This window comes from Vitis riparia, chromosome 14 (assembly GCF_004353265.1).
Source record: "Vitis riparia cultivar Riparia Gloire de Montpellier isolate 1030 chromosome 14, EGFV_Vit.rip_1.0, whole genome shotgun sequence".
NCBI lineage: Eukaryota > Viridiplantae > Streptophyta > Magnoliopsida > Vitales > Vitaceae > Vitis > Vitis riparia.
In genome coordinates this window covers 5,057,830-5,080,765 of record NC_048444.1, presented here as the reverse complement: position 1 = coordinate 5,080,765, position 22,936 = coordinate 5,057,830, and the positions used below count along the sequence as shown (strand labels likewise).

The following is a 22,936-nucleotide window of genomic DNA, read 5'->3' as shown; positions in this document are numbered from 1 at the left end:
TTGAGTTACGGTTTGATAAAGGCTCAACTTAATATAAGGTTGAGTTAAGGTGAGGTTACCTTGTTTCCAAATATTAAGTGATTTTCTTTCAAAATATTTTTAATAAAATTGTTATTAACAAAAGTGTTATACACTAAAAGTGCTTTATCAAGAGTCACTCAAATTGAATTATCGATTGAGTTTGGGTTTGATAAAGGCTCGACCGAATCCAAGGGTTCAGTTGAGGTGAGGTTGAGCGCAGCCCACCCAAGTATGACTCGGGTCCACACCTCTAAGGGATGGGTTTTGTTTTGGGCCCGAGAAAGCGGGTTTAGGGGACCCGGGCACGTTGGCGTGTGGGTTTAAACGTTAGGGTTTTGGGAGACATCATCAAAAGGAAACCTCACCACGCATCAGCCACTACCATGGATTCTTCGCATCTTAACTCCGCCGAGTTGCAGCAATTTCTCAGTGTAAGATTGTTGTTTATCCCTGCTCAAACTATCTCTAGATAATTTATATATTTTCAATGTCATTTCATGGATGAATCCTTGCCCTACTTCCACGAGCTTTAAAGCTTTGATAGGAGCACAAGATTGGATTCTGTAGGAGTAATTTTTCTGTGATTATGAATTTGGGATTCAATTAATACGAGTCTATATCATGTTCCCAATCTGTTAACACCAATTTGAATTGGGGATGCTGTTTGAATTCTGGTATCCAATGACTACAACCGATCGGCGATCAGAAGCAGCAGAAACAGTAGTTGTGATTAGTTTTCATTGGGAGCTTCGATTTTTGGTCCATGAAAAGCTTCTTGGAGCTTAAGAATCGCTGATTTGGGTGCCCAGGGTTTCAACAGATCATAAGATTACGATTGCTTGAAAGTTAACCCTTCTGATTAGGATTAAGATCATAGTTGTAAAAGGCACAAAAGTCTCCCAAGGCTTAGGCGCACATCAATCCGATAAAATATGATCCAAAATACAATCCAAGCAACAAAAAAATTTTGAGATTTCAAATGTTCAAAAGAAGCATTCAACGAAAAAATGTAACAAAATGAAATTTTCAAAAAATAAATAAATAAATTAGATGGATCGTAGTGCGCATTATAACTGGGGAGTGGTTGAGCCTTGGGCCTAGCACACTTTAAGATTATTGATAAGAAAATAAATACTGTGCATTTATTCTTTGAGTGGAAAATAAGTTTCAGAGTAAAGCTTCCTATGGTAAATGTTTATGAAGGTTTTTATTTGAGTGGTTGGGATAGCCTTGGAGAGACCCCACTGAAGGGGGATTAATTCACACCTTAACTTACAAACAAAGCCTTGCAAGGTAAATGGTTATAGAGGTTTCCCTGGGACTAAGATCCATTGTGGACTCTGTGATCAAATATAAATATGGTTTTCAGGTACTGTGGCTGGAGAGATTGACTCATTGATGATGTTCTTGAAAGCTATGCTTTTAAGTTTCCAACAGTTCTTGGTCATTTTGGATTTATTGTTGGAGTTGAGTATAGAACTTTACTCTAGGAATTGTGCTCTCTAAGTTGCTTTCGCATGTCATTTTAGAAATTCCTGCAAAAAATAATCTGTGTTGTTGACAATATTTTACCCATCCTAGCTGTTCATTATCTTGGAATTTTGCTTTCTTCAGAATTGAATGAACACAATTTTGATGAATTTGTGTCTCTTCATTTGTTGGGACAAATGCACTTCTCTATGCCTGTCCCAAATTAATGATATTGGTCCTTGGCCAACAATGGCTCCTTTTTCCTCTAAATCATTTTTTTCCAATTACTTTTGTAGAAGCAATAAATCCTCTATCCTCTCTCGTTTTAATATTATGTGAAGTCTATATATTTTCTTTTAATTGGCAACATTTGTGCAGCAAGAGAAGAAAAAAGCCATGCTTAATGAGATGGTTGCAAAGATTACAAATGTATGCTGGGACAAGTGCATTACTGGTACCCCTGGTAGCAAATTCAGCTCTAGCGAATCAGCTTGCCTTTCAAAATGTGCTCAGCGCTATATGGACTTGAGCATCACCATCATGACTCGCTTTCAATCCATGCAATAATTTTTGAGTATTTCCCTGGTACCCAAATGAGTAGATTGGTCATTCCCCCAGTACTTTAGCATTTAGGCCCCCCAATCCACTCCCACCCCTTTTTTTCCTTTTGTTGGGTAATTTGATTTGGTTACAAAGTGTTGCCTGTAATGAGCAAATTGCTCGACACTTCTTCTGAAACTTAAAAGAGATGAAATATCAGTGCTCCTGATTTTTATTGATTTTAATGTATGTGTCATGGTGGAATGAAAGATGCATTCTTGTTTGTTCCTCCCCCTTGGTTCTTTTAGTTTCTTTCTTTGTTGTTTGCATCATTCAACTGCACTTCAGCCTGGACATGGAAGATATTGACCCAAGACTTCTGCCGGTCAATCCTATCAGTTGATGCATGATGGTCTTAATTAAAGAATGCAGCTGGATTAAGGAAGTTCTTCAATTCCAAAAATCAAATTTTGCATATGAAAAAATTGTTGAAGATCGCAAGTTAAAGTACTGATTTCACTGGATGTATGTTCATACTGTGGACAGATTCTGGAAGAGGTATGTCTTCCTGCTTTGGCATCTACATTTCTCTGGGCTCATTTTTATCCAGCTGATTAATCAGGTTGTGAAATTTTATGTTCTGAGTAGCTGAAGTCCATGTTCTGGCTGGCATATTTGCACGAGGGATCATACCCAGATGTCTTAAACTTTTGCATTAAGAGTACACCTCCTGATTTTACTGAACGGATCTCCTTTGTACCATGTAGCTTCACAGAATCTAACTGTTAGAAGGCAAAGCCACACACTTAACTATCCCATCAGCAAACAACTTCATCACAATTTGACTAGTTGATTATGGGATTGTTTTAATTCTTTTTCCTACACCTCCAAAGAGACAAACAGTGGATTCAAGATCTCTCAGGTGTACTTGTAAGAGAGTATCGTAGAGTCTGCTAAACAGTTCATTACTTGACTACAAATGCTTGAGAAAAGAAACTAAAAGTGGTCTTGCTATAGGTTGGGGTTGGATTGGTTGCCTTAGGATTGAATTCCAAGCAGTCTGTTTCAGGCTTCTGGACCACGTCCCCTACCAAAATTTTGATGTAGGGTTGCTGCAAGTCTGCTCCTGATAAGATATTCTCTTAAATTAAGATATTCATGATATTAAAATCTGAAAATTTGATGTTGTAGGCTTGTAGCTTCTGTATATATAAGAAACAACAGAGTCAAAGGTAAAAAAGAAAAGAAATAATAACAACAATAATGATAACAATAGAAATGAGTGAATTTTCTGCATTCCAGATTTTCCATAGTTTCAACTTTCAAGTGATGAAAAACCCAGCTGCCTGTTAAGTGTTAAGTGTTAACCACCTACCCCATGACATGATTCAAACCCTCAAAAGATATATTTTGTATATAAATAATTTAAGAGTTGTCTAGTTTCATAATTTCAAATGGGGAAAACAATAAATGGTAATGGGCACATTGGGCAGAGTGGAGGGACAGCATTTTGCCCAAGTATTAATTCCGCAAGATTAAAGGTGACCCCCCTTATTTACCCACTGGAGAATGAAGATACACTCTCATACTAAAACACACCACCACCTCTTCTCATAGAGCCAAGTGGGTTTGGTTTTTGGTTTTTGGGATTCTATTCAAATCTGGGTCAATTGCATGTGCTCCATGCCTCCATCTACATCAATATCAAATCTACTAAAGAGCCATGGAAATCAGAGAGCTGTCCAACTCTCCCATACCCAGAACACCTACAGACCTACCCTATCTTATCTCTCTCTACCTCTCTCTCTCTCTCTGCTTATTCCTCACCTTTTAGCTCCTATAGTTAATAGGGACAACCAAGTCTTTTTCTATATCTGATGATTCACTAGAAGTCAACCCTGTTCCGAATGGCCATAGCTCTTACACACGTTGACACATGGACGACAGAATCTCATTTTGACCTTATTACCCTCATTTCTGGGCATGGAATACCCAATATGCCCCTGTCGTAACGGCTACTTCTACCTTCATAGTATTTGAAAATTTCCAGCTTTAACATATTTCTGACTCTCTCCCCTGACCAGTCATTATAATCTTCTTCGCATTTCACAGACACCATTGAATGACAAAATAAATAAATAAACAAAGAGATGATAAAGAAGAAAAAAGGAGAGGAAGAAAAACAAAGGAACATGGACTCTCTTTTCTTCTGTGTGGGAGAGAGGGAGGCATTAATGGTGAAGACAAGACCCATTAATTTGTCTGACGATAACTTAATGGCATGCGTTTATCGCTGCATTTGTCTGTTCGCCCTCCAGACCACCTTCATTGCTACCCCATCTGCCCAACCCTCCTTTTTCTCTTCCTCACTTATCTCTGCAACCCACTACCCCAGATTTCAATTAATGCTCTTCTCTCTCTCTCTCTCTCTCTTGCAGTCAGTAATCACATGTGAAAGGTGAACAAATATTCTAAAAATTTATCATCTTTAACAAAATTTCACCGTAGAAAGCAGAACCCACTTTTCCAAGACCCATGAGACAAAATCATGGTTTTCTAAGGCCAAAAGGCACTAGTTTTAGGGAACAACCATGAGGTAAACTAGCATAAAATGCTAATTATAGATGGAAATTAGATTTTTATGATATATATTGGATACTTCTTTTCTTTTTTTTTTCCTTTTTTCCTTTTTTTTTTTTTGCCCCTTTTTTACTTCACAACTGTAGCTTGTTGAACTCAGAACTGAGTTGAGTGGAGTATAGCTCTGGCTTGTTGAACTTTAAGCCGGCTGCTGATGAGGCCTCTGCTCCTGTATGTGCGGGGATTGAAGAAGCACTCAAGGCTGATGGAGAAGCTTCATTCCTTGTTGGATGGTTTGATGGTGGGAGTCTCATTGGAGGAGGTGGTGCTGCACAGACTGGGATCACTGACCTGATTTGAACTGCTGGGGCAATCCTGTGTGGTTGGAACCCTCCGGTGCCCATGGTCCTGGGAATGTGAATACCTGCGGAACCCTTCATTGCTGATGGTGTTGGATTCCCAAAAGGATTATTCTTGATATGGGTTTGCTCATGTGGTTGATGAGGGCTATCAGGCAGTGAAGTGTTGAGCTTCCCAGCATTCGGAAAGGGAAATGGCCGGTAGATGGAGTTTGCCCCATAGACACTGCTCGCATTTGCATTGCTGGGACACTCTTTTTCGGTGGGCTTTCTGATGAGATTTGATTTCCCATCAAGCCATTCTTCCTCATCCCTTTGATGCTCTTCCAACAGAGTTGGTACCTCTGGCATTTTAACTTGTGACCTGCCGATGGCTTGTACTGGGATAGGCCTGGTTGATGGGTAGAGAGATAGAGTGTCTCTGGGTGAAATTGGTGGTAAGATCTTTGAAGCTGTTCTAGGTGGAGGTGGAGGAAGAAGAGCTACAAAGCAGTTTTGATTTTGTGCAGTACCACCTTCTGGGACAGAATCCATTAATAGATCCATAGGCCTCCACTTTTGAAACTGTTGGGAGTTATTAGAAGTGGATGAAGAACCAGAACCACCATGACCCCTCACCATTCTTCTTCTTGCTTGATTCTGATCCCACCTCCTGATTGGTCTGCTTTCATCTTTGGACCTGAAATTTGAGAGAACCCTTGCCACCACGACCTGTTCTTCACGAGACTCTGCTTCCTTACTTAAATGGGATAATGAACCCAAGTTTGGCACTGCAGCGACATACACATTGATTGGTGATGCGGAAATACAAACATAGCAGCATTCGAGGAAAAATCCAAAGAAGGGAAAATCAGAATTTACCTCCTTTCAAGGCAGACCAAGCTGCTATTGCAGCATTCTTTTCAGCTTGCTTCTTTGTCTTGGCTGACTCACCTGTAAAATTCATACCAGCTAGCTCTACTGTACAAGTGAAAACAGGGACATGGCCTGGACCTGATCTCACCGTGGTGTAAACTGGAAGGTTCAAGCCAGCTCTATGAGCAGTTTCTTGGAGGAGGTTTTTGTAGACTCCAGTCTCATCCTTTCAGTTCACAAGCAAAGAACAGAGAAAAAAACAAACAGAAGGTAAATGGGTGTTCTTTAAGCTCTTTAACCAATCGAGATAGACATTTGCTGGAAGTAATCGAGTGTTAAAACTTACAAGAACTCTGGCAGTTAAAGACCTTGAAGGACCCCTTGTGGAGAGGACATTGAGTGCCACTTCAGCAGCTGCATGCTCTGCCTGCCTCAAGGTGGTGCAGTAACTGGGGCTCTCAAAGATCTCGCCATTGAAGTTAACAGAAGCTTTGAATCTCGGTGCATGATCAGGTCCTTCTCTGATGCAGGCATAAGAAGGGAGGTTGAAACAGCTTCTCTGGGCAAGTTCTTGCAGCTGATTCTTAAACATGTCTGCCATGAACAAAATCCATCCAAAACAAAAACCACAAAAAAGGAAAAAAAAAAAAAAACACACACAAAACCCATTTGAATCCCATCAATTGGAACCAAAAAGAAAAACACCCAAAATATATAAAGACGAGAAACAGAAAACCCATCGCCTGGAAACCCCAAAAAAGGCTTGGCAACTGCAATACTAGCCTGGAGACATGAACCTAAAGCAACAGTGAAGAAAATGAACTCCACTCACCTACTTCACCGGTTTTCTCTCTCACTCCTACATTGGCATGGGTGCCTTGTCTCTCAGGACAAAAGCAATCTGAATCTGATAGTATATTGTCTTCTGCCAAGAAGCAAAAAGGGGAGAAGAAAGCAAATGGAAGGTGTGTGACCAAGTGAAAAATGTCAATGTGTAGCTTTAAGCTAAAAGCCCTTTTGGGTTCTGGCGTTTATTCACCTTTTGGTTTTTCCTCTTTTCCCACCTCTCTCGGTCTCTCCCTCTCTATTTGTTGTTTGTTTTTTACCCACCAGGAAAAGGAGACGGGAATTTGGATTCCATCTCTGTTTTAACTCACGCTTTCCGATTACTGCACACTTTTCCAGGAAAATGGCCTCTCTCTTTCATCCATAGGGGTATTTTCGTCTTTTCATTATGCTGTTCTATTTTCTTCCAACTGCAGAAACAGCCCAGTGGGTTTTTCGACATCTTTGACTCGACAGTTACATCTCTCTCCTCTGACTCTTCTGATCCACCCAATTGGATTCTGACGTGTGTCCAGGCATGCCCGTTATGCCCTTGGTAAAAGTTAGTTAGGAACTTATATGATGACAGTTTTACCCCTGTTGTCTCAAATACCTAAATGGACGGGGTTGATGTGGACACATCTTGGTGCAGTGGCCCACTTGGCGGGACGGTAGGTTTGCTGCATTCCTTGGGCCTCCTCATCAATTACTGGACTTCTTCTTGGGCCCATTTCCGTTTCTGCAAATATTGGAAAATCTTTTTTGAATTGTGTGGTTCTGTACAAGTGTCACTCAGTGGACCCTTCGATCCAAACAATTCAAGTGTCAAAAAAATTCAGTCTTTCGTAAGCATAGGTGGAGGATTCTTATTTAAATACTTATGTTAATATTTAAATGATTTTCAAAATAGTAAAATACTACAATAAAAAAATTTATGAAATTCTCAAATTCTCAAATTTAGTCATTAAAATGAAAACCTCATTCCCATTTATATTTTAGAAATTTATTTCCAAAAAACATTGTGTTTGCAAATTATTTTGAAAACAATTTTTTTATTATTTAATTTTTTTTTTAAAAAAAGTCAGGTAAGTATTCAAAAACAATTCTTAAAATTAATTATGAATTATTTTCAAAAACAAAAATTAGATAAACAAATCTGATGGTGGGTGGCAAGGAAAAGTGAGTTGGGCACTGAGATTTTGGAAATTCAAAAGAGGAGAGGTAAGTTGGGCATTGATGATCGAACAAGTACATCATGGGGGTTGAGTAGAATAATAGGCCCCACTGCAAATTGCTGGATGAATAAAGAAAATAAATCACATGTATTCTAATATATTTTCATTTCATATTCTGTATCTAAATAGAAACGCATGGGATTCCAAATTCCACTCCCCATTTTCATTCTCTCCTTTATACTAAAGTTTCTCTTCAAAAGAGAATTAAATATTTTCAAAATATATTTTTTTTAAAAAATTACTGAATTTTTTCCAAATCCCTCCACCATGTGGCTAGAACCAATGTTTTAAAAACCCGACCGTCGACCGGTCACCATTCCGGTCCGATCCAGCCATTTGGCCCGTAAAGAGGTTGAGCCGAAATCGAACCGGCTGAACCGGCGATCGGACCGCCGAACCGGACGAACCGGCCGGTTCCCTCCGAACCGTCCGAATCAATCTTTTTTTTTCTTTTTCTTTTTTTTCCTCCCAGCATCCGCGCGGCTGTTCCCATGTTCGCCGGTCACTGGAGCGTCGTCCCTCTGGCAGCAGCCCCCGCGCGTTGGAAAGCCCTTCCCCAAAACGCTGCAAAGCCCCGTCGCCGGCCACTCAACCCCCCTTCCTCGCGGCTGCTCCCATTGTCGCCGGCAGTGTTTGAAATATCGAAAAATTTTGGCGATATTTCTCAAAAATCATGGAGTTAGGGTTTGTGAAATTTAAATCCATTAGCATAAAAGCAAAGAGACCCCTAGAACAGATCCGGAAAACACAAGGAGCAAAAAAAATAGCAATTTTGTTGGTTTTCCTTGGGGGTTTTGAACGGATTTTCTCGGAAATCAAACGAGGATGAATTTTCCCGGAAATCAAATGGGGGATGGATTTTCTTGGGAATCAAACAGGGGTTGCAAAGAAAAAAAAATCAAAAACATGATTAGATTAGTAATTGCGAGGATTGAGAGTGGCAGAGGAAAGTAGGGCTTTTTACCTTTTACTTTTAGGGATTGTGTCGTCTGGAGGGCACCTTCAGAGAAAACTGAAAAGGGCTTCTTTGCCTCCGGTGAGAGAATTCCTCCGTATAAATAATTATTAATTATTAATAATTCATCTTAATTTTTATTAAATCAAAACTGTGCCTTGAGTTCAATGCATGCTACATTTGGACTATGATAGTATTTGATAATATATATTTAATTTAAATTGTTAAGGTTCATTATTAAAAAAAAATCTAATTTTAATTATTTTATTTTAAATTATATTTAATCTATTAATAAAAATATAAAAAAAATAATATTATAAATTATATTTTTAAAAAATTTTAATAATATATAAAAATATATATTTATGACGTCACCGGTTCGACCACCGGTCCGACCAGTGAACCGTGAACCGGTAACTTTTCCGGTTCAATGACCGGTCCGGTTCTGAAAACATTGGCTAGAACAGAGGGGCTTCGTATGATTGTTTTGTCCAACTTGTTTTCAATTAGGAGTGGTAACGAGTAGGTCCCCAGCGACGGCAGAAAGTCTTAACTACATTCTGCCTCTTTTAAAAACTACTCAATCCTAACCCAATCATAAACAGCCACCTGTCATATATATTTTTTTTTTTTTAAGTTCCAACCGGAAATGGCAGGTTATGGTTTGGGCAGGATTAGACCCAACCCCAAAGGTTGCCTGGTCCAGTCAGTAATTGTACCAGGAGTCCAGGGTCTCCCTAACTCACTCGACAGCTGGTAAAACACCATGGCCCCATGAGTAGCCTAACCAGGAAGATCTAGACAGAGAGACAGAGCAATCAGACACTAACTAATTCCACAAAGTACAGATACAAAATCAGGATTTTGACAATAGAAAACTCTCATAACACCAACATACCACTCCTTTCTAAAAACACGAAGCCCAAACCACACTCTAGGACACCCCACCAAGCAAGGATCAAACTCCCCCCACATCCACCCCAAAAGTTAAAAAGCATAATGCACAGAACATAGCGTGGAAGTTGAATGACCAGGATATACCTCAGTTAACCCATTCATTCCCTAACAATTCTTCATATTTCTGGTTATCTGTCACAGCTTTGGGTCTGCATTCCGGTTACCAGACATCAAGCTGCCACTGCTACTCCCACCCACCCGGTTGGGTTCTCCCACTCTAGCTGCCAAAGCCAGAACTTCAGGTGACATTTCCCAGCTTCCACTTTTCCTTCCCCAACTGGAACGCCTGGGATGTACTCCACCACCTAGCTCCCCCATGTCCTCTATTGTAGTCCTTACATCCGGGGATATTTCACCTAAACCACCATTATCCTTAACGTTCAGGCTGTCGTTGTTGTAAATTTGCCCTTCACAATGATCTGGCCCAGCACCCACATCTCCCCATGCTGCTGCTTTTCTGCCCATTTCAATGTCTTCCACAGCTTTCCCCATGTTTGGGCTGATAAAACCCCCACCCACTGATCTACCTGGTAATCCAGGTTCCTTTGGTACCTTTGCCCTGAAATTGTTTTTAGATGGGGAAATGCTGGTGCAAAATATCTCCTTGAAGTTCTGCACCACTCCTTTGTTGTAGGGGTTGGCTCGTCGATCATATCGGTATCTGAAATTCTCATAGGTAGTCTGCAAAAGAATGGAATAGAGAAGGAAAATTCTGCTGTTAGGCACAATATTTTGACCTAAAATTTTGGCTACAGGATCATAGCATTAGGAAGATGAGCCCGTTACCTGATTTGTACTGATCAGATATAAATGGAATGCAGTTAGGCCACCGACAAACCACACTGATATGAAGGTGTAAACTATTAGCACAATGGAGGCGGGGGTCTTGATCATTGCTTTCCAAATCGTTGTCTCCTCTGAATCCATGATCCTCTTAATATAGACCCAGCAGAACCCAAACACATATATACAAAGAAGAGTCGTCGAGAAGACAAACATGAAGAAAAATCGATAATTACGCTGCACCCAGAATTGTGAAAGTGTTCAGATTCATGCATTGCCCACAAATTCAAGCACATGCATCATTCCTATCATGTTGGTGAAGATGACAACTGGAAAATTCGTCAAATCAACAGTAATAAATCTTCCACACTAAGTATTTTAGGTAATGTCAACTATAAGAAACTTAATAGCCAGAAATTCTGCATCTGTTAGTGACACTTGGATTTTTCATCAAGTCAAAACATGCTTCTTTTCAGTACAGACTAGCAACCATGTCCAGATGGGTTCAAGCACATAGGAGCTAGAGGTAATTCAAGAATTAGACTAACTTGAAATAAAGCATTTCTTTTTTTTTTTTTTCCTGCTCCAAAGTCTCCTTGATACAATTTAGAGCACTCTATTTTATGCATACCATCAAGCACAGCAGCTTGAGCCCATTTCATCAACTTTCTCCTTTTTGATGGGGTCAATTATCACTCTTCAGTTAATTATCATCCTCAGTATGAAGAGGAATTTCTTAATGCACACCATCATGAAAACAATAAATGCACAGATATAACCATCATATCCCCATCCATGGTATAATGAGTCACTACCCACCCCATGAATGGTGTTGAGTTTTGTAAATGTTACTTCTTTGGATATAGGCTATACATCCAATATGTCATAAGGTCTAAAATAATGTATCTCTTACCAGTCCAATACACTGCCCAACCCAAGGGCAGTGGTGATCAAATCGTTCGACGCAGTTATTACATATGGAACAGTGTGAGCAGCGAGGAGGTCTATAAAGCATGCAGGTATCACAATACTTGATCTTGACAGTGACCCCATTGACCTCTACTTCTTTAATGCGAGGCAGACGTAACTGTGGTGTTTGGCCACCAACACCTTCTGCACTTCCATCATAACCTTCAGGCTCTGGAGGGTGGGCATTGCGAGGAATTATACCAGGATCTCTTCCAGAGGTTAGCAGGAGAAGAACTAAAACCTGAGAAATTGAACATCTCTATCAGCTGAGACTCGATATCATATTATATTTTATTAATATTTCTCTAAGAGGTCCACATACAAAATTCATAAACATGGATGGGGAAGGTTATTCATGCTCAACTTAGAGACAAATTTGCCTGTGCTACTGTTGAGGGATAATGGCAACTGGGAAGTATTTTGGCACACTACTCTTTTATAGTAAGCAGCCCTCTCCCTTGGCAATCTACCATCCAAAGAAACGGGCAAATCACAATGCATCCTAGTTGTTAATCTGGGCATTTCATGTCCATATTGCTATGCCAGATATACAGTTGACAATTTTTTAAGTATTTGATAATTGTATAAAATGACCAAATCAACATCACAGATGCATGGATTGACTATAATTTTGACATCGGGATCAATGTATATGAGGACTGCCATGCTCCAAAAAGGTGGGCAAACAAATGCATCCCAGTTGTCCTCCAACATTATCATACGGAGTAATTTGCGGTTTCTGTCTCCATCAAGTAAATGTCAGCTTCTTCCATATACTGGATATCAGAAAGCAATTGCTGGTCATGTCAATTGCCTTCTCAATTAGTTATCAACCAAATGTGCACCTATACAGACACGATTTGTCACACCCCAAATCGAGTAAAAACACTTGGACAAATAAAAATGGAGAATGAACATTTTGAAGAAGAAAGGTCATTGACATTGCTTAAAAGTATAAAAATAAAAAAGGGCACCAGGTGAGTATATCCAACTTCCTGGAGTCCAGGTTGTCCATGATCATTGTTAGAATCTTCCTTAGAGCAGCTCACTTTCCTGGATGGGATTCACCAGGAAAAAAAAAATCACCAACTCAAACCCCCATCAAGCACACATGCACAAGCTAACTAATATTATATACAACAAACTACACGATCATGATCTCCAATCAATGTCAACCAAATGAAACCCATGTTTGTAAAGCGATGTCAATATGCTCTCAAGAGAGTGGACAACCCCGTCCTACAGTTAAAGGAACTAAGGTTTAGAATTCCTAAAATAAAAAAAGGGGTAAATTGAACAAACCACACCAAAATTGAATGCACTTAGGTAGTGAACCCACAAGAACTAAATGTTGCCAATTTTTATAAAGTGAATAAATAATAACGTTTCAAATTCATTCCACGACCACCACTACAATATCTCTCTTCCCCTCCAAGCAATCTAGTCACTACAGAAATTCTCTTAAATGGCTCACACCCATGAGTGCAGCCATTGATTTTCCTTGAATATGCCCACCTTATCAGTTGAATTCCTCTCATCTTGGCACAAGGATATCCAACACCTTGGCCTCTGAAATTCTAATAACATCCATATGTACTTTTGTAATAGACTTAGTTACTTCACAAAAGAACTTTACAGCATTAATAACTGATAGTACTTAATGTTTCCCCACCAGAGATCTTACATCAGGTCCAGATATAGCACATTTGAAGTGGAGCTGCAGTGTCCTTTTACATGGGTTAAAACACTTTTGACAACTTCTAGTCTCAGTTAGTTGTTCATACCCAATAAGAAAGCCATGCACAAGATATGTTTTCATTAGTAAAACTAAATAATAAGCCATTGTGGAAGCTACCTTCACCAGTCAAAATTGGAACAAAAAAATGTAAGAGAAAAACATAAAATCTCTAACAGCTAAAGATAGGAAAGGAGAACTCAAACATAAAAAGTGAATACAACAGCAACAACCATTATTGATATTCCCAAGTGGTGAGGATAATCATCCATCAGTTTTCTGGCAACAAAGACACAGAAAACCGTGACAGGGGCGACAATAAGGAATATGGTCAGCCCCAGAGATCTAACATCGGGTCCAAATATAAGCCTCCCCTGAAGAAAAAATATCTGCAGACAAGTAATGAAACAGACGGTGACGTCCCAAGCATGGAAATAAAAACACTCATTATCATTTCCACATAATGAATTCAAACCTTAAATGTCTAAGATACTTTAATGCCAGACAAAAGTAAACTAAAAGTGACTCCCCACATACCTTTTCACTCGAAAAGCATGCTGAGTATTCAAAATCCGTGCTTTCAAGTCTTACGCTATTTATTTGTTTTAATTGAAACAGAGTTGTTCATAATTAACAAAAATAATTATGCTCTCTTTGGTCATTAAGACTACAAATGCAGCTACATTCTAGAAACCGTAATGTGGGAAAACTTAGAAAATAGAATTAGCAAAATATTTTTGTAGTTGAGGTTGATGGGCAAAGCTAGTAAGATCACAAGATGAAATTAATAAATTCAATAAAATTATGGGTCTAGCAGCTCCATATGAAATGAAGGAAGGAAATAATTGAGATGTTTTGACGTTTTGCCCATGTGTAACATCCCCACCACCCTCCAAACAGGTAAAAAACAAACCCCAAAAACACATGCACAAAGAAAAGGACGCCAAATAAAAGGGGCAGCTATGAGGAGAAGATTTAGTGTACTAGAAGACCCTAACAAGGATGAGATGGTCAACTGCGACACAAGTATACCTCACAGAGAAAATACTAAATCACAAACACTTGTTCCGGAAGAATATTTCAAAAAACCCAACAAGGCACATGTTGCCAGTCCACCAAACCCAAACAACCATAATGTGGCATTAAGATTGTGAACATCAGAACACTACATGAGTATTTACAAAATGCTACCCATCTGGCTCAAGTGGTAAAGGGTTGGTTGAGAGCTTGTGAGAGGTTCCAGGTTCAAGTCCTAAATGCACCCCTAGCTTTAATATAGCATATTTCCAAGCAAATCAACCGATACACTCTTGTTGCATTTACAAATTCAGGATTTTTCCTCATTGCCCAAACACTCAGGATTCCATGCTGATTGCAAACTTACTTTCATAAATGATAGAAAAAGTTTGATTTGCTAACTAAAAATGTTAAACATATTGTTCGGAAAATAAAATAGAAATCATTTTAAACCATTTACACTGACATGCCGGAGTTTGACCTGAACGAATTATATATTCCTAATACTAAAATTAATAAACCCAGAAAGTTTGAAGCTACTTACATTAATAAACAACATTATACTATGAACCTATTAGACGACTCTAATATAAAAATTAACAAAACACCATGCATAATTTGAGCACAAATTTTAAAAAAGAAAAAAAAAAGAAAAAGAAAAAAGCAATAAATGCACAAGAATATAAGAAAAAATATCAAGGACCAAAATTCTCCTTCTGGACATAAAAAATGGAGAAAACTTGAAAAGAAAGCAAAGGAGCTGGGCTTACATTGCTGCCTTTCCAGGTCTGGTAAGTTCGTAAAGAATCCGAACCACTTGTGGATCCAGAACCCGGATCCGTCCCCTGTGGAGGAGGAACCACATACATCTTTCTCTCACTCTCACTCCTACTCCCACCCTTGATTCTCGCAGCCAGCTTGAGATCGCGAGTATGAAATTCCAACTATGAAACAAGAAAAACAACTGCGGAATAGCTGTTCTAGGGCTTAGGCTTCACTGGCACGGACCTAAATTAGAAACGTGAGATGCCGGCGACCTACGACGATCACAGGGCGTCGCCGGCGGGGTGGAGCGATTGGCGAGTTTTCTTGCGCCGACATGCCATGAGGAGGTAGTGGAGGGGAAAGGGTTTTGGTTTGTCCACGCTTTCCTTTTCACGAAACAGAGATTTGAGATTCTCACTGGGGTTGTCTGGGTGCGATGAGGAGGTGCACCTTTACAGGTGGTCTTGGCGACGTGGCGGATTGTTATTGGTATGTTTTCTGAGCAGACCAATTTTAGTGGGGTGACCGCTTTGCCTTCCCCCCCCCCCAACTTGGATCGCCCACCGGCTCGCCGCTCCACCTTTTTCAATCCCCCTTCTTCATCCAACTATTTACCGTTATGCCACTCTCATTTATTTACTAATACTATCAAAGCCTTGCCATGCTTAAAAAAATAATAAACATAAAATTAATCTATTGAAATGAAGAAATAATCCAAATAGTAAAAATAACCCGTAACCGATTTTTAACATAAATACCCTTAAATCAACGGATATTTAATATAAATGTCCTTAAATTAACCGATCTTTAACATAAATTATTTTTGGGAGAATTATGTTTTGGGGTAGATGGACTCTCAAATTAACAAAAGGTCCACGTAACTCTTGAAATTGAGCCCAAGACCCAATGAAAGTATGGAAATTGAGTTGAAGGATATCATCCTTCAGTATTTCCAAAAATGCCCTTTGTTGATTTTGAGAAAAAAATTAATATTTTTAAAAAATACTTTTATTTAATTTAATATTTTTTAAAAATACTTTTATGTAATTTAATATTTTTAAAATACTTTTATTTAATTTAATATTTTTTAAAAATTTTAAAATAATTTAATATATTTGAAAAAAAAATTAATTTAATATTTTTGAAAAAAAATATTTAATTTAATATTTTTGAAAACTACTTTTATTTAATTTAGTATTTTTGAAAAAAAAAATTATTTAACTTAATTTTATAAAATATTTTATATGTGTTCTTAAAGGGTATATTTGTCTATTACTATTTCATATCATTTTTTGTTAATTTGGGGCCATCTACCCCCAAAAGATAATTCTCCTATTATTTTTTAGATTAAAATATGAGGAGGATTAGATTTATGAATGTGAGGTTATTTTATTAATTTTACATGCCCTTTTTTCCTCTTGGTCGGTAATGGAATGGAGGTGACAAGCCATGATTAAGAGTGGAAGAAAAAGAGGGAGAGTTTTTCAATTTTTAATGGCCATATTGCATTCAAAGTTAGATATATTAGTGGAGATGAGTGGTATGAAATATGAATATAGTAGTAAGCTTTGAATAAAGTTGAATGGGGTAATAATTGGTATTGTTGTTTTGAGGGTTGACTCGTGAGACATGTAGGGTGGAGGGTGGCCAAATGGAATCAAAGGATGAAGATGGGAGGTGACAAAAGGTGAATAACGAATATATTAATTTTGAATTTGCAATTCTCAAGCATCCAACAAACGCTCAAAGCTCTTTCTCTTACAAGTTGTACAGATCTATTCAATGCTCTTCTTCCTTTGGAAAATATCAAATATGATGTGCCGGCACCAGCTAACCGACATTGAATTGGTCGTTTGTAGGTGGGTCTACTAGGTTAAATTTGTTACTTCTGGCACAACTTCGCAAACGGTTCTATGGTGTAGTGGTTAGCACTCTGGACTTTGAATCCAGCGACCTGGGTTCGACTCCCGGTAGGACCTTGCATTTTTTTTATGTGTGGATTATGATTTTGTTCGGTGAAAAATGAGCCCTTTTAAGCGACCACATTTTGTGTTTGAGAGAAATACAAAACTTGAGAAAATATAGGGAATGTGATGATCATGAACCCAGTTGGAACCATAAATCCTCCTCCTCTGGAGGATGAGCCCTAGTCCTTCAACATTTCTGCAGAGGAGAAGTAATTTGTGTAACAAAAATAATGGCCGATGGGGGGACTTAAATTTGAGAAGATGTAGTTCCATGGACCTCAATGGTTCTCCAGCCCAACCACATCTGCCCCATCTTGAATGTTAATGTTCAGTGCATTGGACAAATGTCACCTCATTTTAAAATAGCAGAGCAAAATTTTGTGTACAAAGTCGATATATTTAGGCTTACCAGATCCATTTTTACAGTCATTTATTCCGCTCCCAAGTTCTCTTCTTCCTTCACAATTTTTAAGCTTTTGGATTCTTCTGTCATGGACAAATTTGCGTTTTTACCCTTTTTCTGTCCAAGAATTCGAAAAGTGACAGATGAGAATGGAAAGGTGGGAACTGTGAAACTCTATTAGCTATTACAACTACTACTCTGCCCTTTTTCTTTCATGTCTCTCCAACTCTCCCCCCACTTCTTGGCCTCTGCAACTGCTTGCTCCCGATCTATGGTGCTGTTCAACTTCTTCCCCACTTCTATTGTATCCTTCTCAGGGCCTTTCAAATCTGCCCCATTCTCAGATGTCCTTACTCCTCTCTTCCTCGAATCCTTGTCTGCGTTGGGATCATAGGGATGGGCCACCAAGTAATCCAAAGCAAGCACCACTTCTTTCATTAGGGGACGGGCATTAGCATTTTCCCGGACACACATGGATGCCAGCTCTATAGCGTGGTGTAGAGCAGACTCTGGGAACTGGCCCTTCAGCCGTGGATCTGCCAACCGGGGATAGTTCTTGGGGTCTTTTAATATGGGGAGTACCTGCAAACAGAAAAGGAAACAAGAAAAATTAACAACACCCATTAGCTACAAATACAAAATTTAAGTCATTTAATTATGATTACACACAAGTAAAATAAATTCTTGTGAATTAAACTATCCAGGAATGGAATGGGTTGTGTTGCATACTTGCAACTGTCGCTGCTACTCAGCTTCACCATGTAGCCACTTTAGAGATGTTATTCACTTAAGATTTGGTCTAATTGAGAAGACATATAAGGGGGATTTACCCTATCAACAAGCATCTTTTTTCCATGGCCACGGGTGGGATCTATTGCAAATTGTCCAGTGATCAGCTCCAATAAAACTACCCCAAAACTATATGTGTCAGACTTCACTGTTAGTTTCCCGGTTGTGGCATACTCAGGAGCACAGTAACCATGGGTGCCCATCACCCTGGTCGAGACATGGGACTTATCTTCAACTGGACCGAACTTAGCGAACCCAAAATCAGACAGTTTTGGATAGAAACCCTCATCCAACAAAATGTTAGATGATTTTAGGTCTCTGTATATGACAGGAGGCTGCGCTTCATGGTGAAGGTAGCTCAATCCTTTGGCTGCACCACATGCTATCTTCATCCTTGTGTTCCAATCCAATGGCTCCTTATCCGGGGGAAGATCTGCACAAGCACCTCAAGATCATTGATAACACAATTATGTGTATGGTTTGAGCAATTGAAAATTAAAAGCTAGAATGAAGCCTTGACAATCTCCTTCCAACAGTAAGGATTCCCAGAGTGACAGAAATATAAGCATATGAAGACACAAAATTTGAGAGCGCTTTCACTATTCAGCATGTCGACAAGAACTTAAATATTAGATCTATAGATTACCCCGTGAAGACGGCATCTTGTCAATATCACTATCATCACTGAATGGGGAACCCCCACAAGGATCACTTGCACCAAAATTTAATACTGCCTTTCTTTAGAACATTGGTTGCAGTAACAGAGGGCAGCATTTGAGATGGAATAGTGCATTTCCATTTTTCTCATTCATTATTTATACTGGAATTTCTGTTTTCAGAAATCCCAACATAAAATTATTAATCAAGCATACTGGGGAATCATATTTTACTAGGAAGAATCATTTGCAAACTGGGGTCTACTTCAAGTATTGTTTTTCCACCATAGTTCCCACTCTTCTAACTATAAAAAGGTCCAGAGAGGTGGTTACTTAGTGTAAATTAGACCTGGAAAGAAGTCAAAAATATTGTTCAACATGTTGCCACGCTAAACTATCGATGAAGATACAAATGATTAACCGAGATAAAGTGAAAATGTTTCCACAAATTATGTATCAAAGAAACACAAGTTTTCAACTGAAACTAACTTCAATCAGGTCAAATTTTTATCACACAGCATACCCTTTATTCCCATGCTTAACTAGAGGCCCGAAAAAAGGCTTCAAATAACAGAGAATGATGCATACAAGAAATGGAGATGATTTCATTTGTTGGTCAGTTCCGTTTATGATTGGCACCAAGGAGCTTGAGTCACCCCACCTCCACCACAAAATAAAGAAGGGAGTACAGACCAAAATTAATCTTAGTTTTGTAATATTGTTAAGAACTTGTTTCAGGTGTGGAAATCATGGAAATCTAGTGTCTTTAACTAAAAAATTGAAATCTATACTGAACTTCAAAAATGATAGTATTCATTGACTACCCTTTTTAGATTGCTTTCCTTCATGAAACCTGGACTGACATAAATGATTTATTATCCTTTCTAGAGTTTTTTTTTTCTTCTTCTTCATGAAACAAGAGAGAAACCAAAGTATATTTAGTAAATTCAGGAATAATGAAACGGAAAATACTACCATGGAGGTGACGTTCCAAGGATCCTAAAGGCAAGAATTCATAGACGAGAAGGCGCTGGTCCCCTTCAGCACAGTAACCTATCATATTGACAAGGTTTGGGTGGCACAGGAGAGAAAGCATCAGAACTTCTACCAAAAATTCCTTATTCCCTTGGAGCCCACTCTTATTTAGCATTTTAACAGCTACAACCTGATAAAAGGAATGAAAAGAATCTAGTAAATCCCTTATGATTATTATTATAGGACACAAAAGAATGTGCGGTCCCTACAACAAAAGTTTAAAGTGCAACCAAAAGATTAGTGATGAAAGAAAATTTTACCTGATCCAGTCCTTCGATTTTCCCTTTATAAACAGTCCCAAATCCACCTTCCCCTATAAGGGACTCTTGCCTAAAATTGTTTGTTGCAGTTGCAAGTTCTCGGAATGTGAATGTACGAGTCTTGTTACCCGCAACCCCATCTGTTGCAACTGATGCTTCTGGTTTTGATCCTGCACTGATTCCAACCCATTAAACACCAAACGTAGTTTCATAATTAAAGAAATGAACTACTTTATGCTGGTACATATCTGCATTTAAAGTTCAAAATTCAAAATTTTAAATAAGGCGAAGCGGTATGCTAGTCAGCCTAAGTAGGTGACTATTATGATGATATATTGCTTTCAGTCAGTTTCCTAAATGTTTCAGTTCACCAAGTCTGAAAGTTCAAAGATCACAGACTAGCCATTGGACTAGTTTATGGGGGCATAAAACATTTTTCATAGTAAGTAAGAACAGGCTCTTGAATTTTTTATTTTCCCTATCAGTGAATTGTTATCTTAAAATTGCTGTTATCTTTGCTAGAGTTTCCAATTCCTTTATGGCGTCATATATCTCATATTTGTGTCCTATGGATTGTGTGATCTCTCAACTTGTATCAAAATGTTCGATAAGCTGACATAGAAGCACAATTAGGCATCAACGAACTGAAACTCAACATCACCAAGGCAACAAGCCCAAGCAAGTGATGACTGCTGAAAAGGGAAGGGACAAAAACACTCTGTCACCTCTTTATAGGCAAAGTAACTTCACAGACAGCAGAAATTTCTCTGGGTCCTTTCTATCCAATGTAAAAGAGGGAGAAACAGTTTTTCAATGTTTGCCACACAACCTGGAGAAATTTTTAGTCAGTCCAGGCATGAACAGGCAAAAGAAGTAGGAATATGGTTGGAACACAAGTTTACTTTTTTTGCAACAATTTATCAGTGGAATTGAGAGGGACTATGTAGCAAAAGATCCTGGCTCATTTCACCGTTTCTTCACAACTGAAGTTGTTTAACAACTTTCATATTGCTCTTTGCTCAAGAATGTCCCAGGGAGATTGACTCAATCATGGATGACATGATTCAATGAAATATCTTGGATCTATGTCGAATTAGTAGGTACATGTATCAATCAAGTTAATTTTGTTCTGATGGGGATCAATTCAAAAAGCAATTGGGGTTGGTCTTGAAACAGTTCATTGCATTGATATTTATCAAATCCAATATCAATAAATCATTTTACCCGATACTTGCTAGGTAAATAAAATTTCTCGTTCCTGAATATGTAAAGCTAACTCAATTATCATGACAACTCTAATGAGTTCTGTTCTCTCCACTCTTTCCAAAAGTCCAAAATGCTCAATCATTAATCTGCAAGTGAATATCCACATGCAACTACAAAGCATTTTCTTAATTATGTCCAATTATTTCTCGGAAACTGGACTTAACTGCTCCACATCCATGTGCTATGCAGTTTTGGGCTGACCACCCAATTGCCAGAAGATTATACTCTTGGACCCCAATCTTGTTTTCTTGAATGCTGATGAACTACCATAGAAAAGAGGCTAAACGTCAATCCATGACAATTACAGACACAAATTTTATTTGTATTTGTTTATTCCAAGTGAAAATGGGGCATCCCAGTTCTAATAATGTTAGTGCAGTAAGTTCACAATCAATGTGGTCTTCCATGCCTGGTCAATTGCAGTACTTAAGTTTCACCAACTGAATCCAAATCCAAGTTAAGAATACTGTCCTTCCCTCAACTTTAGATGAAGTACTAAGATGAGGGTCAGTTTTAAGCGACTTCTTTCACATTGCTAATTCTATCTTCTACTTCATATCTAGTTCAAAGGAGAAGTAGCTGCGATTGAAAAATCCAACATCCCAATATCCTAAACATTTCAATCCCAATAATTACTGTAATGACAATTGGGAAAAGAAAAACCAAAACAACAAAATAAAGATGGCCATTAAATACCTAACAACCCAATTGAGGTATGGTTGCCAGATTGTGATTATGTATGTGGAATCATCCTAATCCTGATTTTTCACCATCCTCCAATTTCCAGTGAATAAGATTATTGGTATCATACAAAACAAGAATTAGCGAAGAACCCAATTTCAAAATTCATAGAAAGGGAAAACCCAAGAACCACATCAGATGAATCAAACAAAGAAAGAAGAAATAAAAGAACAAAGACCTGAAGGCAGTTCAGGGTCGGTGGAGGTCCTGGATGGCTGTAATTTTTGCATACTGTCGCTGCCTCGGTATTTCCTCCCCTTCCTAAAACCAAAGCAGCGACAATACTCCATTGGTTCCACGATTGGCATTACCAGAAACCATACGATGAAATTGAAAAAATGAGTCGGGTTTGTTTCTTGGGTTGCTCGGAAATGCGCGTGAGAGGAGGAATATATAGCACGCTTCCCAAGAACAATAAGAAGCTGCGAACACACGCTTTCATACAGAATCTTCAACTTTGTCTGATCCTGATCTGATGTCACACGTAATCATTTATTTGCAGCAAAATAATCATATTGTTACTATTATTATTATTATCATTTATTTTCATATTTGGCATTGTTTCAAAAGTTGAAAGCGTGTGTGGTGCGCACTCTGTTGCATTAACCAACCTCCCTCCAGTTTCGGTGATATGGCATAACTGACCACTTACCCTTTTGCTCAGGCAACCCCAGATGGACCAAGTTTATCAATATCACAACCATATAGTTTCATTTCAAGTTTAAAGTTGTTCGATATTGATAAGACTAGGGT

At 38.5% G+C, this 22,936-nt stretch overlaps 4 protein-coding genes and 1 non-coding gene across 7 annotated transcripts; 2 read left to right on the top strand and 3 right to left on the bottom strand.

Annotated features, from left to right (window-relative positions):
• Positions 1–345: 345 nt before the first annotated feature.
• Positions 346–2,322, top strand: LOC117929814 (mitochondrial import inner membrane translocase subunit TIM8-like). The gene is made up of 2 exons (XM_034850235.1): positions 346–452; positions 1,870–2,322. Exons 1-2 carry the CDS (start codon positions 405–407, stop codon positions 2,056–2,058), a joined length of 237 nt encoding a protein of 78 aa, XP_034706126.1. The 5' UTR covers positions 346–404; the 3' UTR covers positions 2,059–2,322.
• Positions 2,323–4,485: 2,163 nt separating this feature from the next.
• Positions 4,486–6,928, bottom strand: LOC117929586 (double-stranded RNA-binding protein 3-like). 2 transcript variants are annotated; one of them, XM_034849912.1, is made up of 4 exons: positions 6,658–6,928; positions 6,172–6,419; positions 5,832–6,051; positions 4,486–5,740 (listed from the first exon to the last, which is right to left on the bottom strand). In XM_034849912.1, exons 2-4 carry the CDS (start codon positions 6,415–6,417, stop codon positions 4,746–4,748), a joined length of 1,461 nt encoding a protein of 486 aa, XP_034705803.1. In that variant the 5' UTR covers positions 6,418–6,419; positions 6,658–6,928; the 3' UTR covers positions 4,486–4,745. The 2 variants fall into 2 exon arrangements, with proteins under 2 accessions (XP_034705803.1, XP_034705802.1); XM_034849911.1 differs by lacking the exon at positions 6,658–6,928 and having other exon boundaries at positions 6,172–6,426.
• Positions 6,929–9,644: 2,716 nt separating this feature from the next.
• LOC117930739 (probable protein S-acyltransferase 7) lies at positions 9,645–15,500 on the bottom strand. 2 transcript variants are annotated; one of them, XM_034851412.1, is made up of 5 exons: positions 15,072–15,500; positions 13,491–13,673; positions 11,494–11,790; positions 10,584–10,817; positions 9,645–10,478 (listed from the first exon to the last, which is right to left on the bottom strand). In XM_034851412.1, exons 1-5 carry the CDS (start codon positions 15,168–15,170, stop codon positions 9,933–9,935), a joined length of 1,359 nt encoding a protein of 452 aa, XP_034707303.1. In that variant the 5' UTR covers positions 15,171–15,500; the 3' UTR covers positions 9,645–9,932. The 2 variants fall into 2 exon arrangements, with proteins under 2 accessions (XP_034707303.1, XP_034707304.1); XM_034851413.1 differs by lacking the exons at positions 13,491–13,673; positions 15,072–15,500 and adding an exon at positions 11,913–12,086.
• A 1,473-nt stretch (positions 15,501–16,973) lies between these two features.
• TRNAQ-UUG lies at positions 16,974–17,045 on the top strand. Its single transcript has one exon. It is a non-coding gene; the product is annotated as a tRNA-Gln (tRNA).
• A 477-nt stretch (positions 17,046–17,522) lies between these two features.
• On the bottom strand, positions 17,523–22,633 carry LOC117929839 (probable serine/threonine-protein kinase PBL7). The gene is made up of 5 exons (XM_034850263.1): positions 22,362–22,633; positions 20,177–20,346; positions 19,857–20,046; positions 18,267–18,658; positions 17,523–18,018 (listed from the first exon to the last, which is right to left on the bottom strand). Exons 1-5 carry the CDS (start codon positions 22,489–22,491, stop codon positions 17,614–17,616), a joined length of 1,287 nt encoding a protein of 428 aa, XP_034706154.1. The 5' UTR covers positions 22,492–22,633; the 3' UTR covers positions 17,523–17,613.
• Positions 22,634–22,936: the final 303 nt, after the last annotated feature.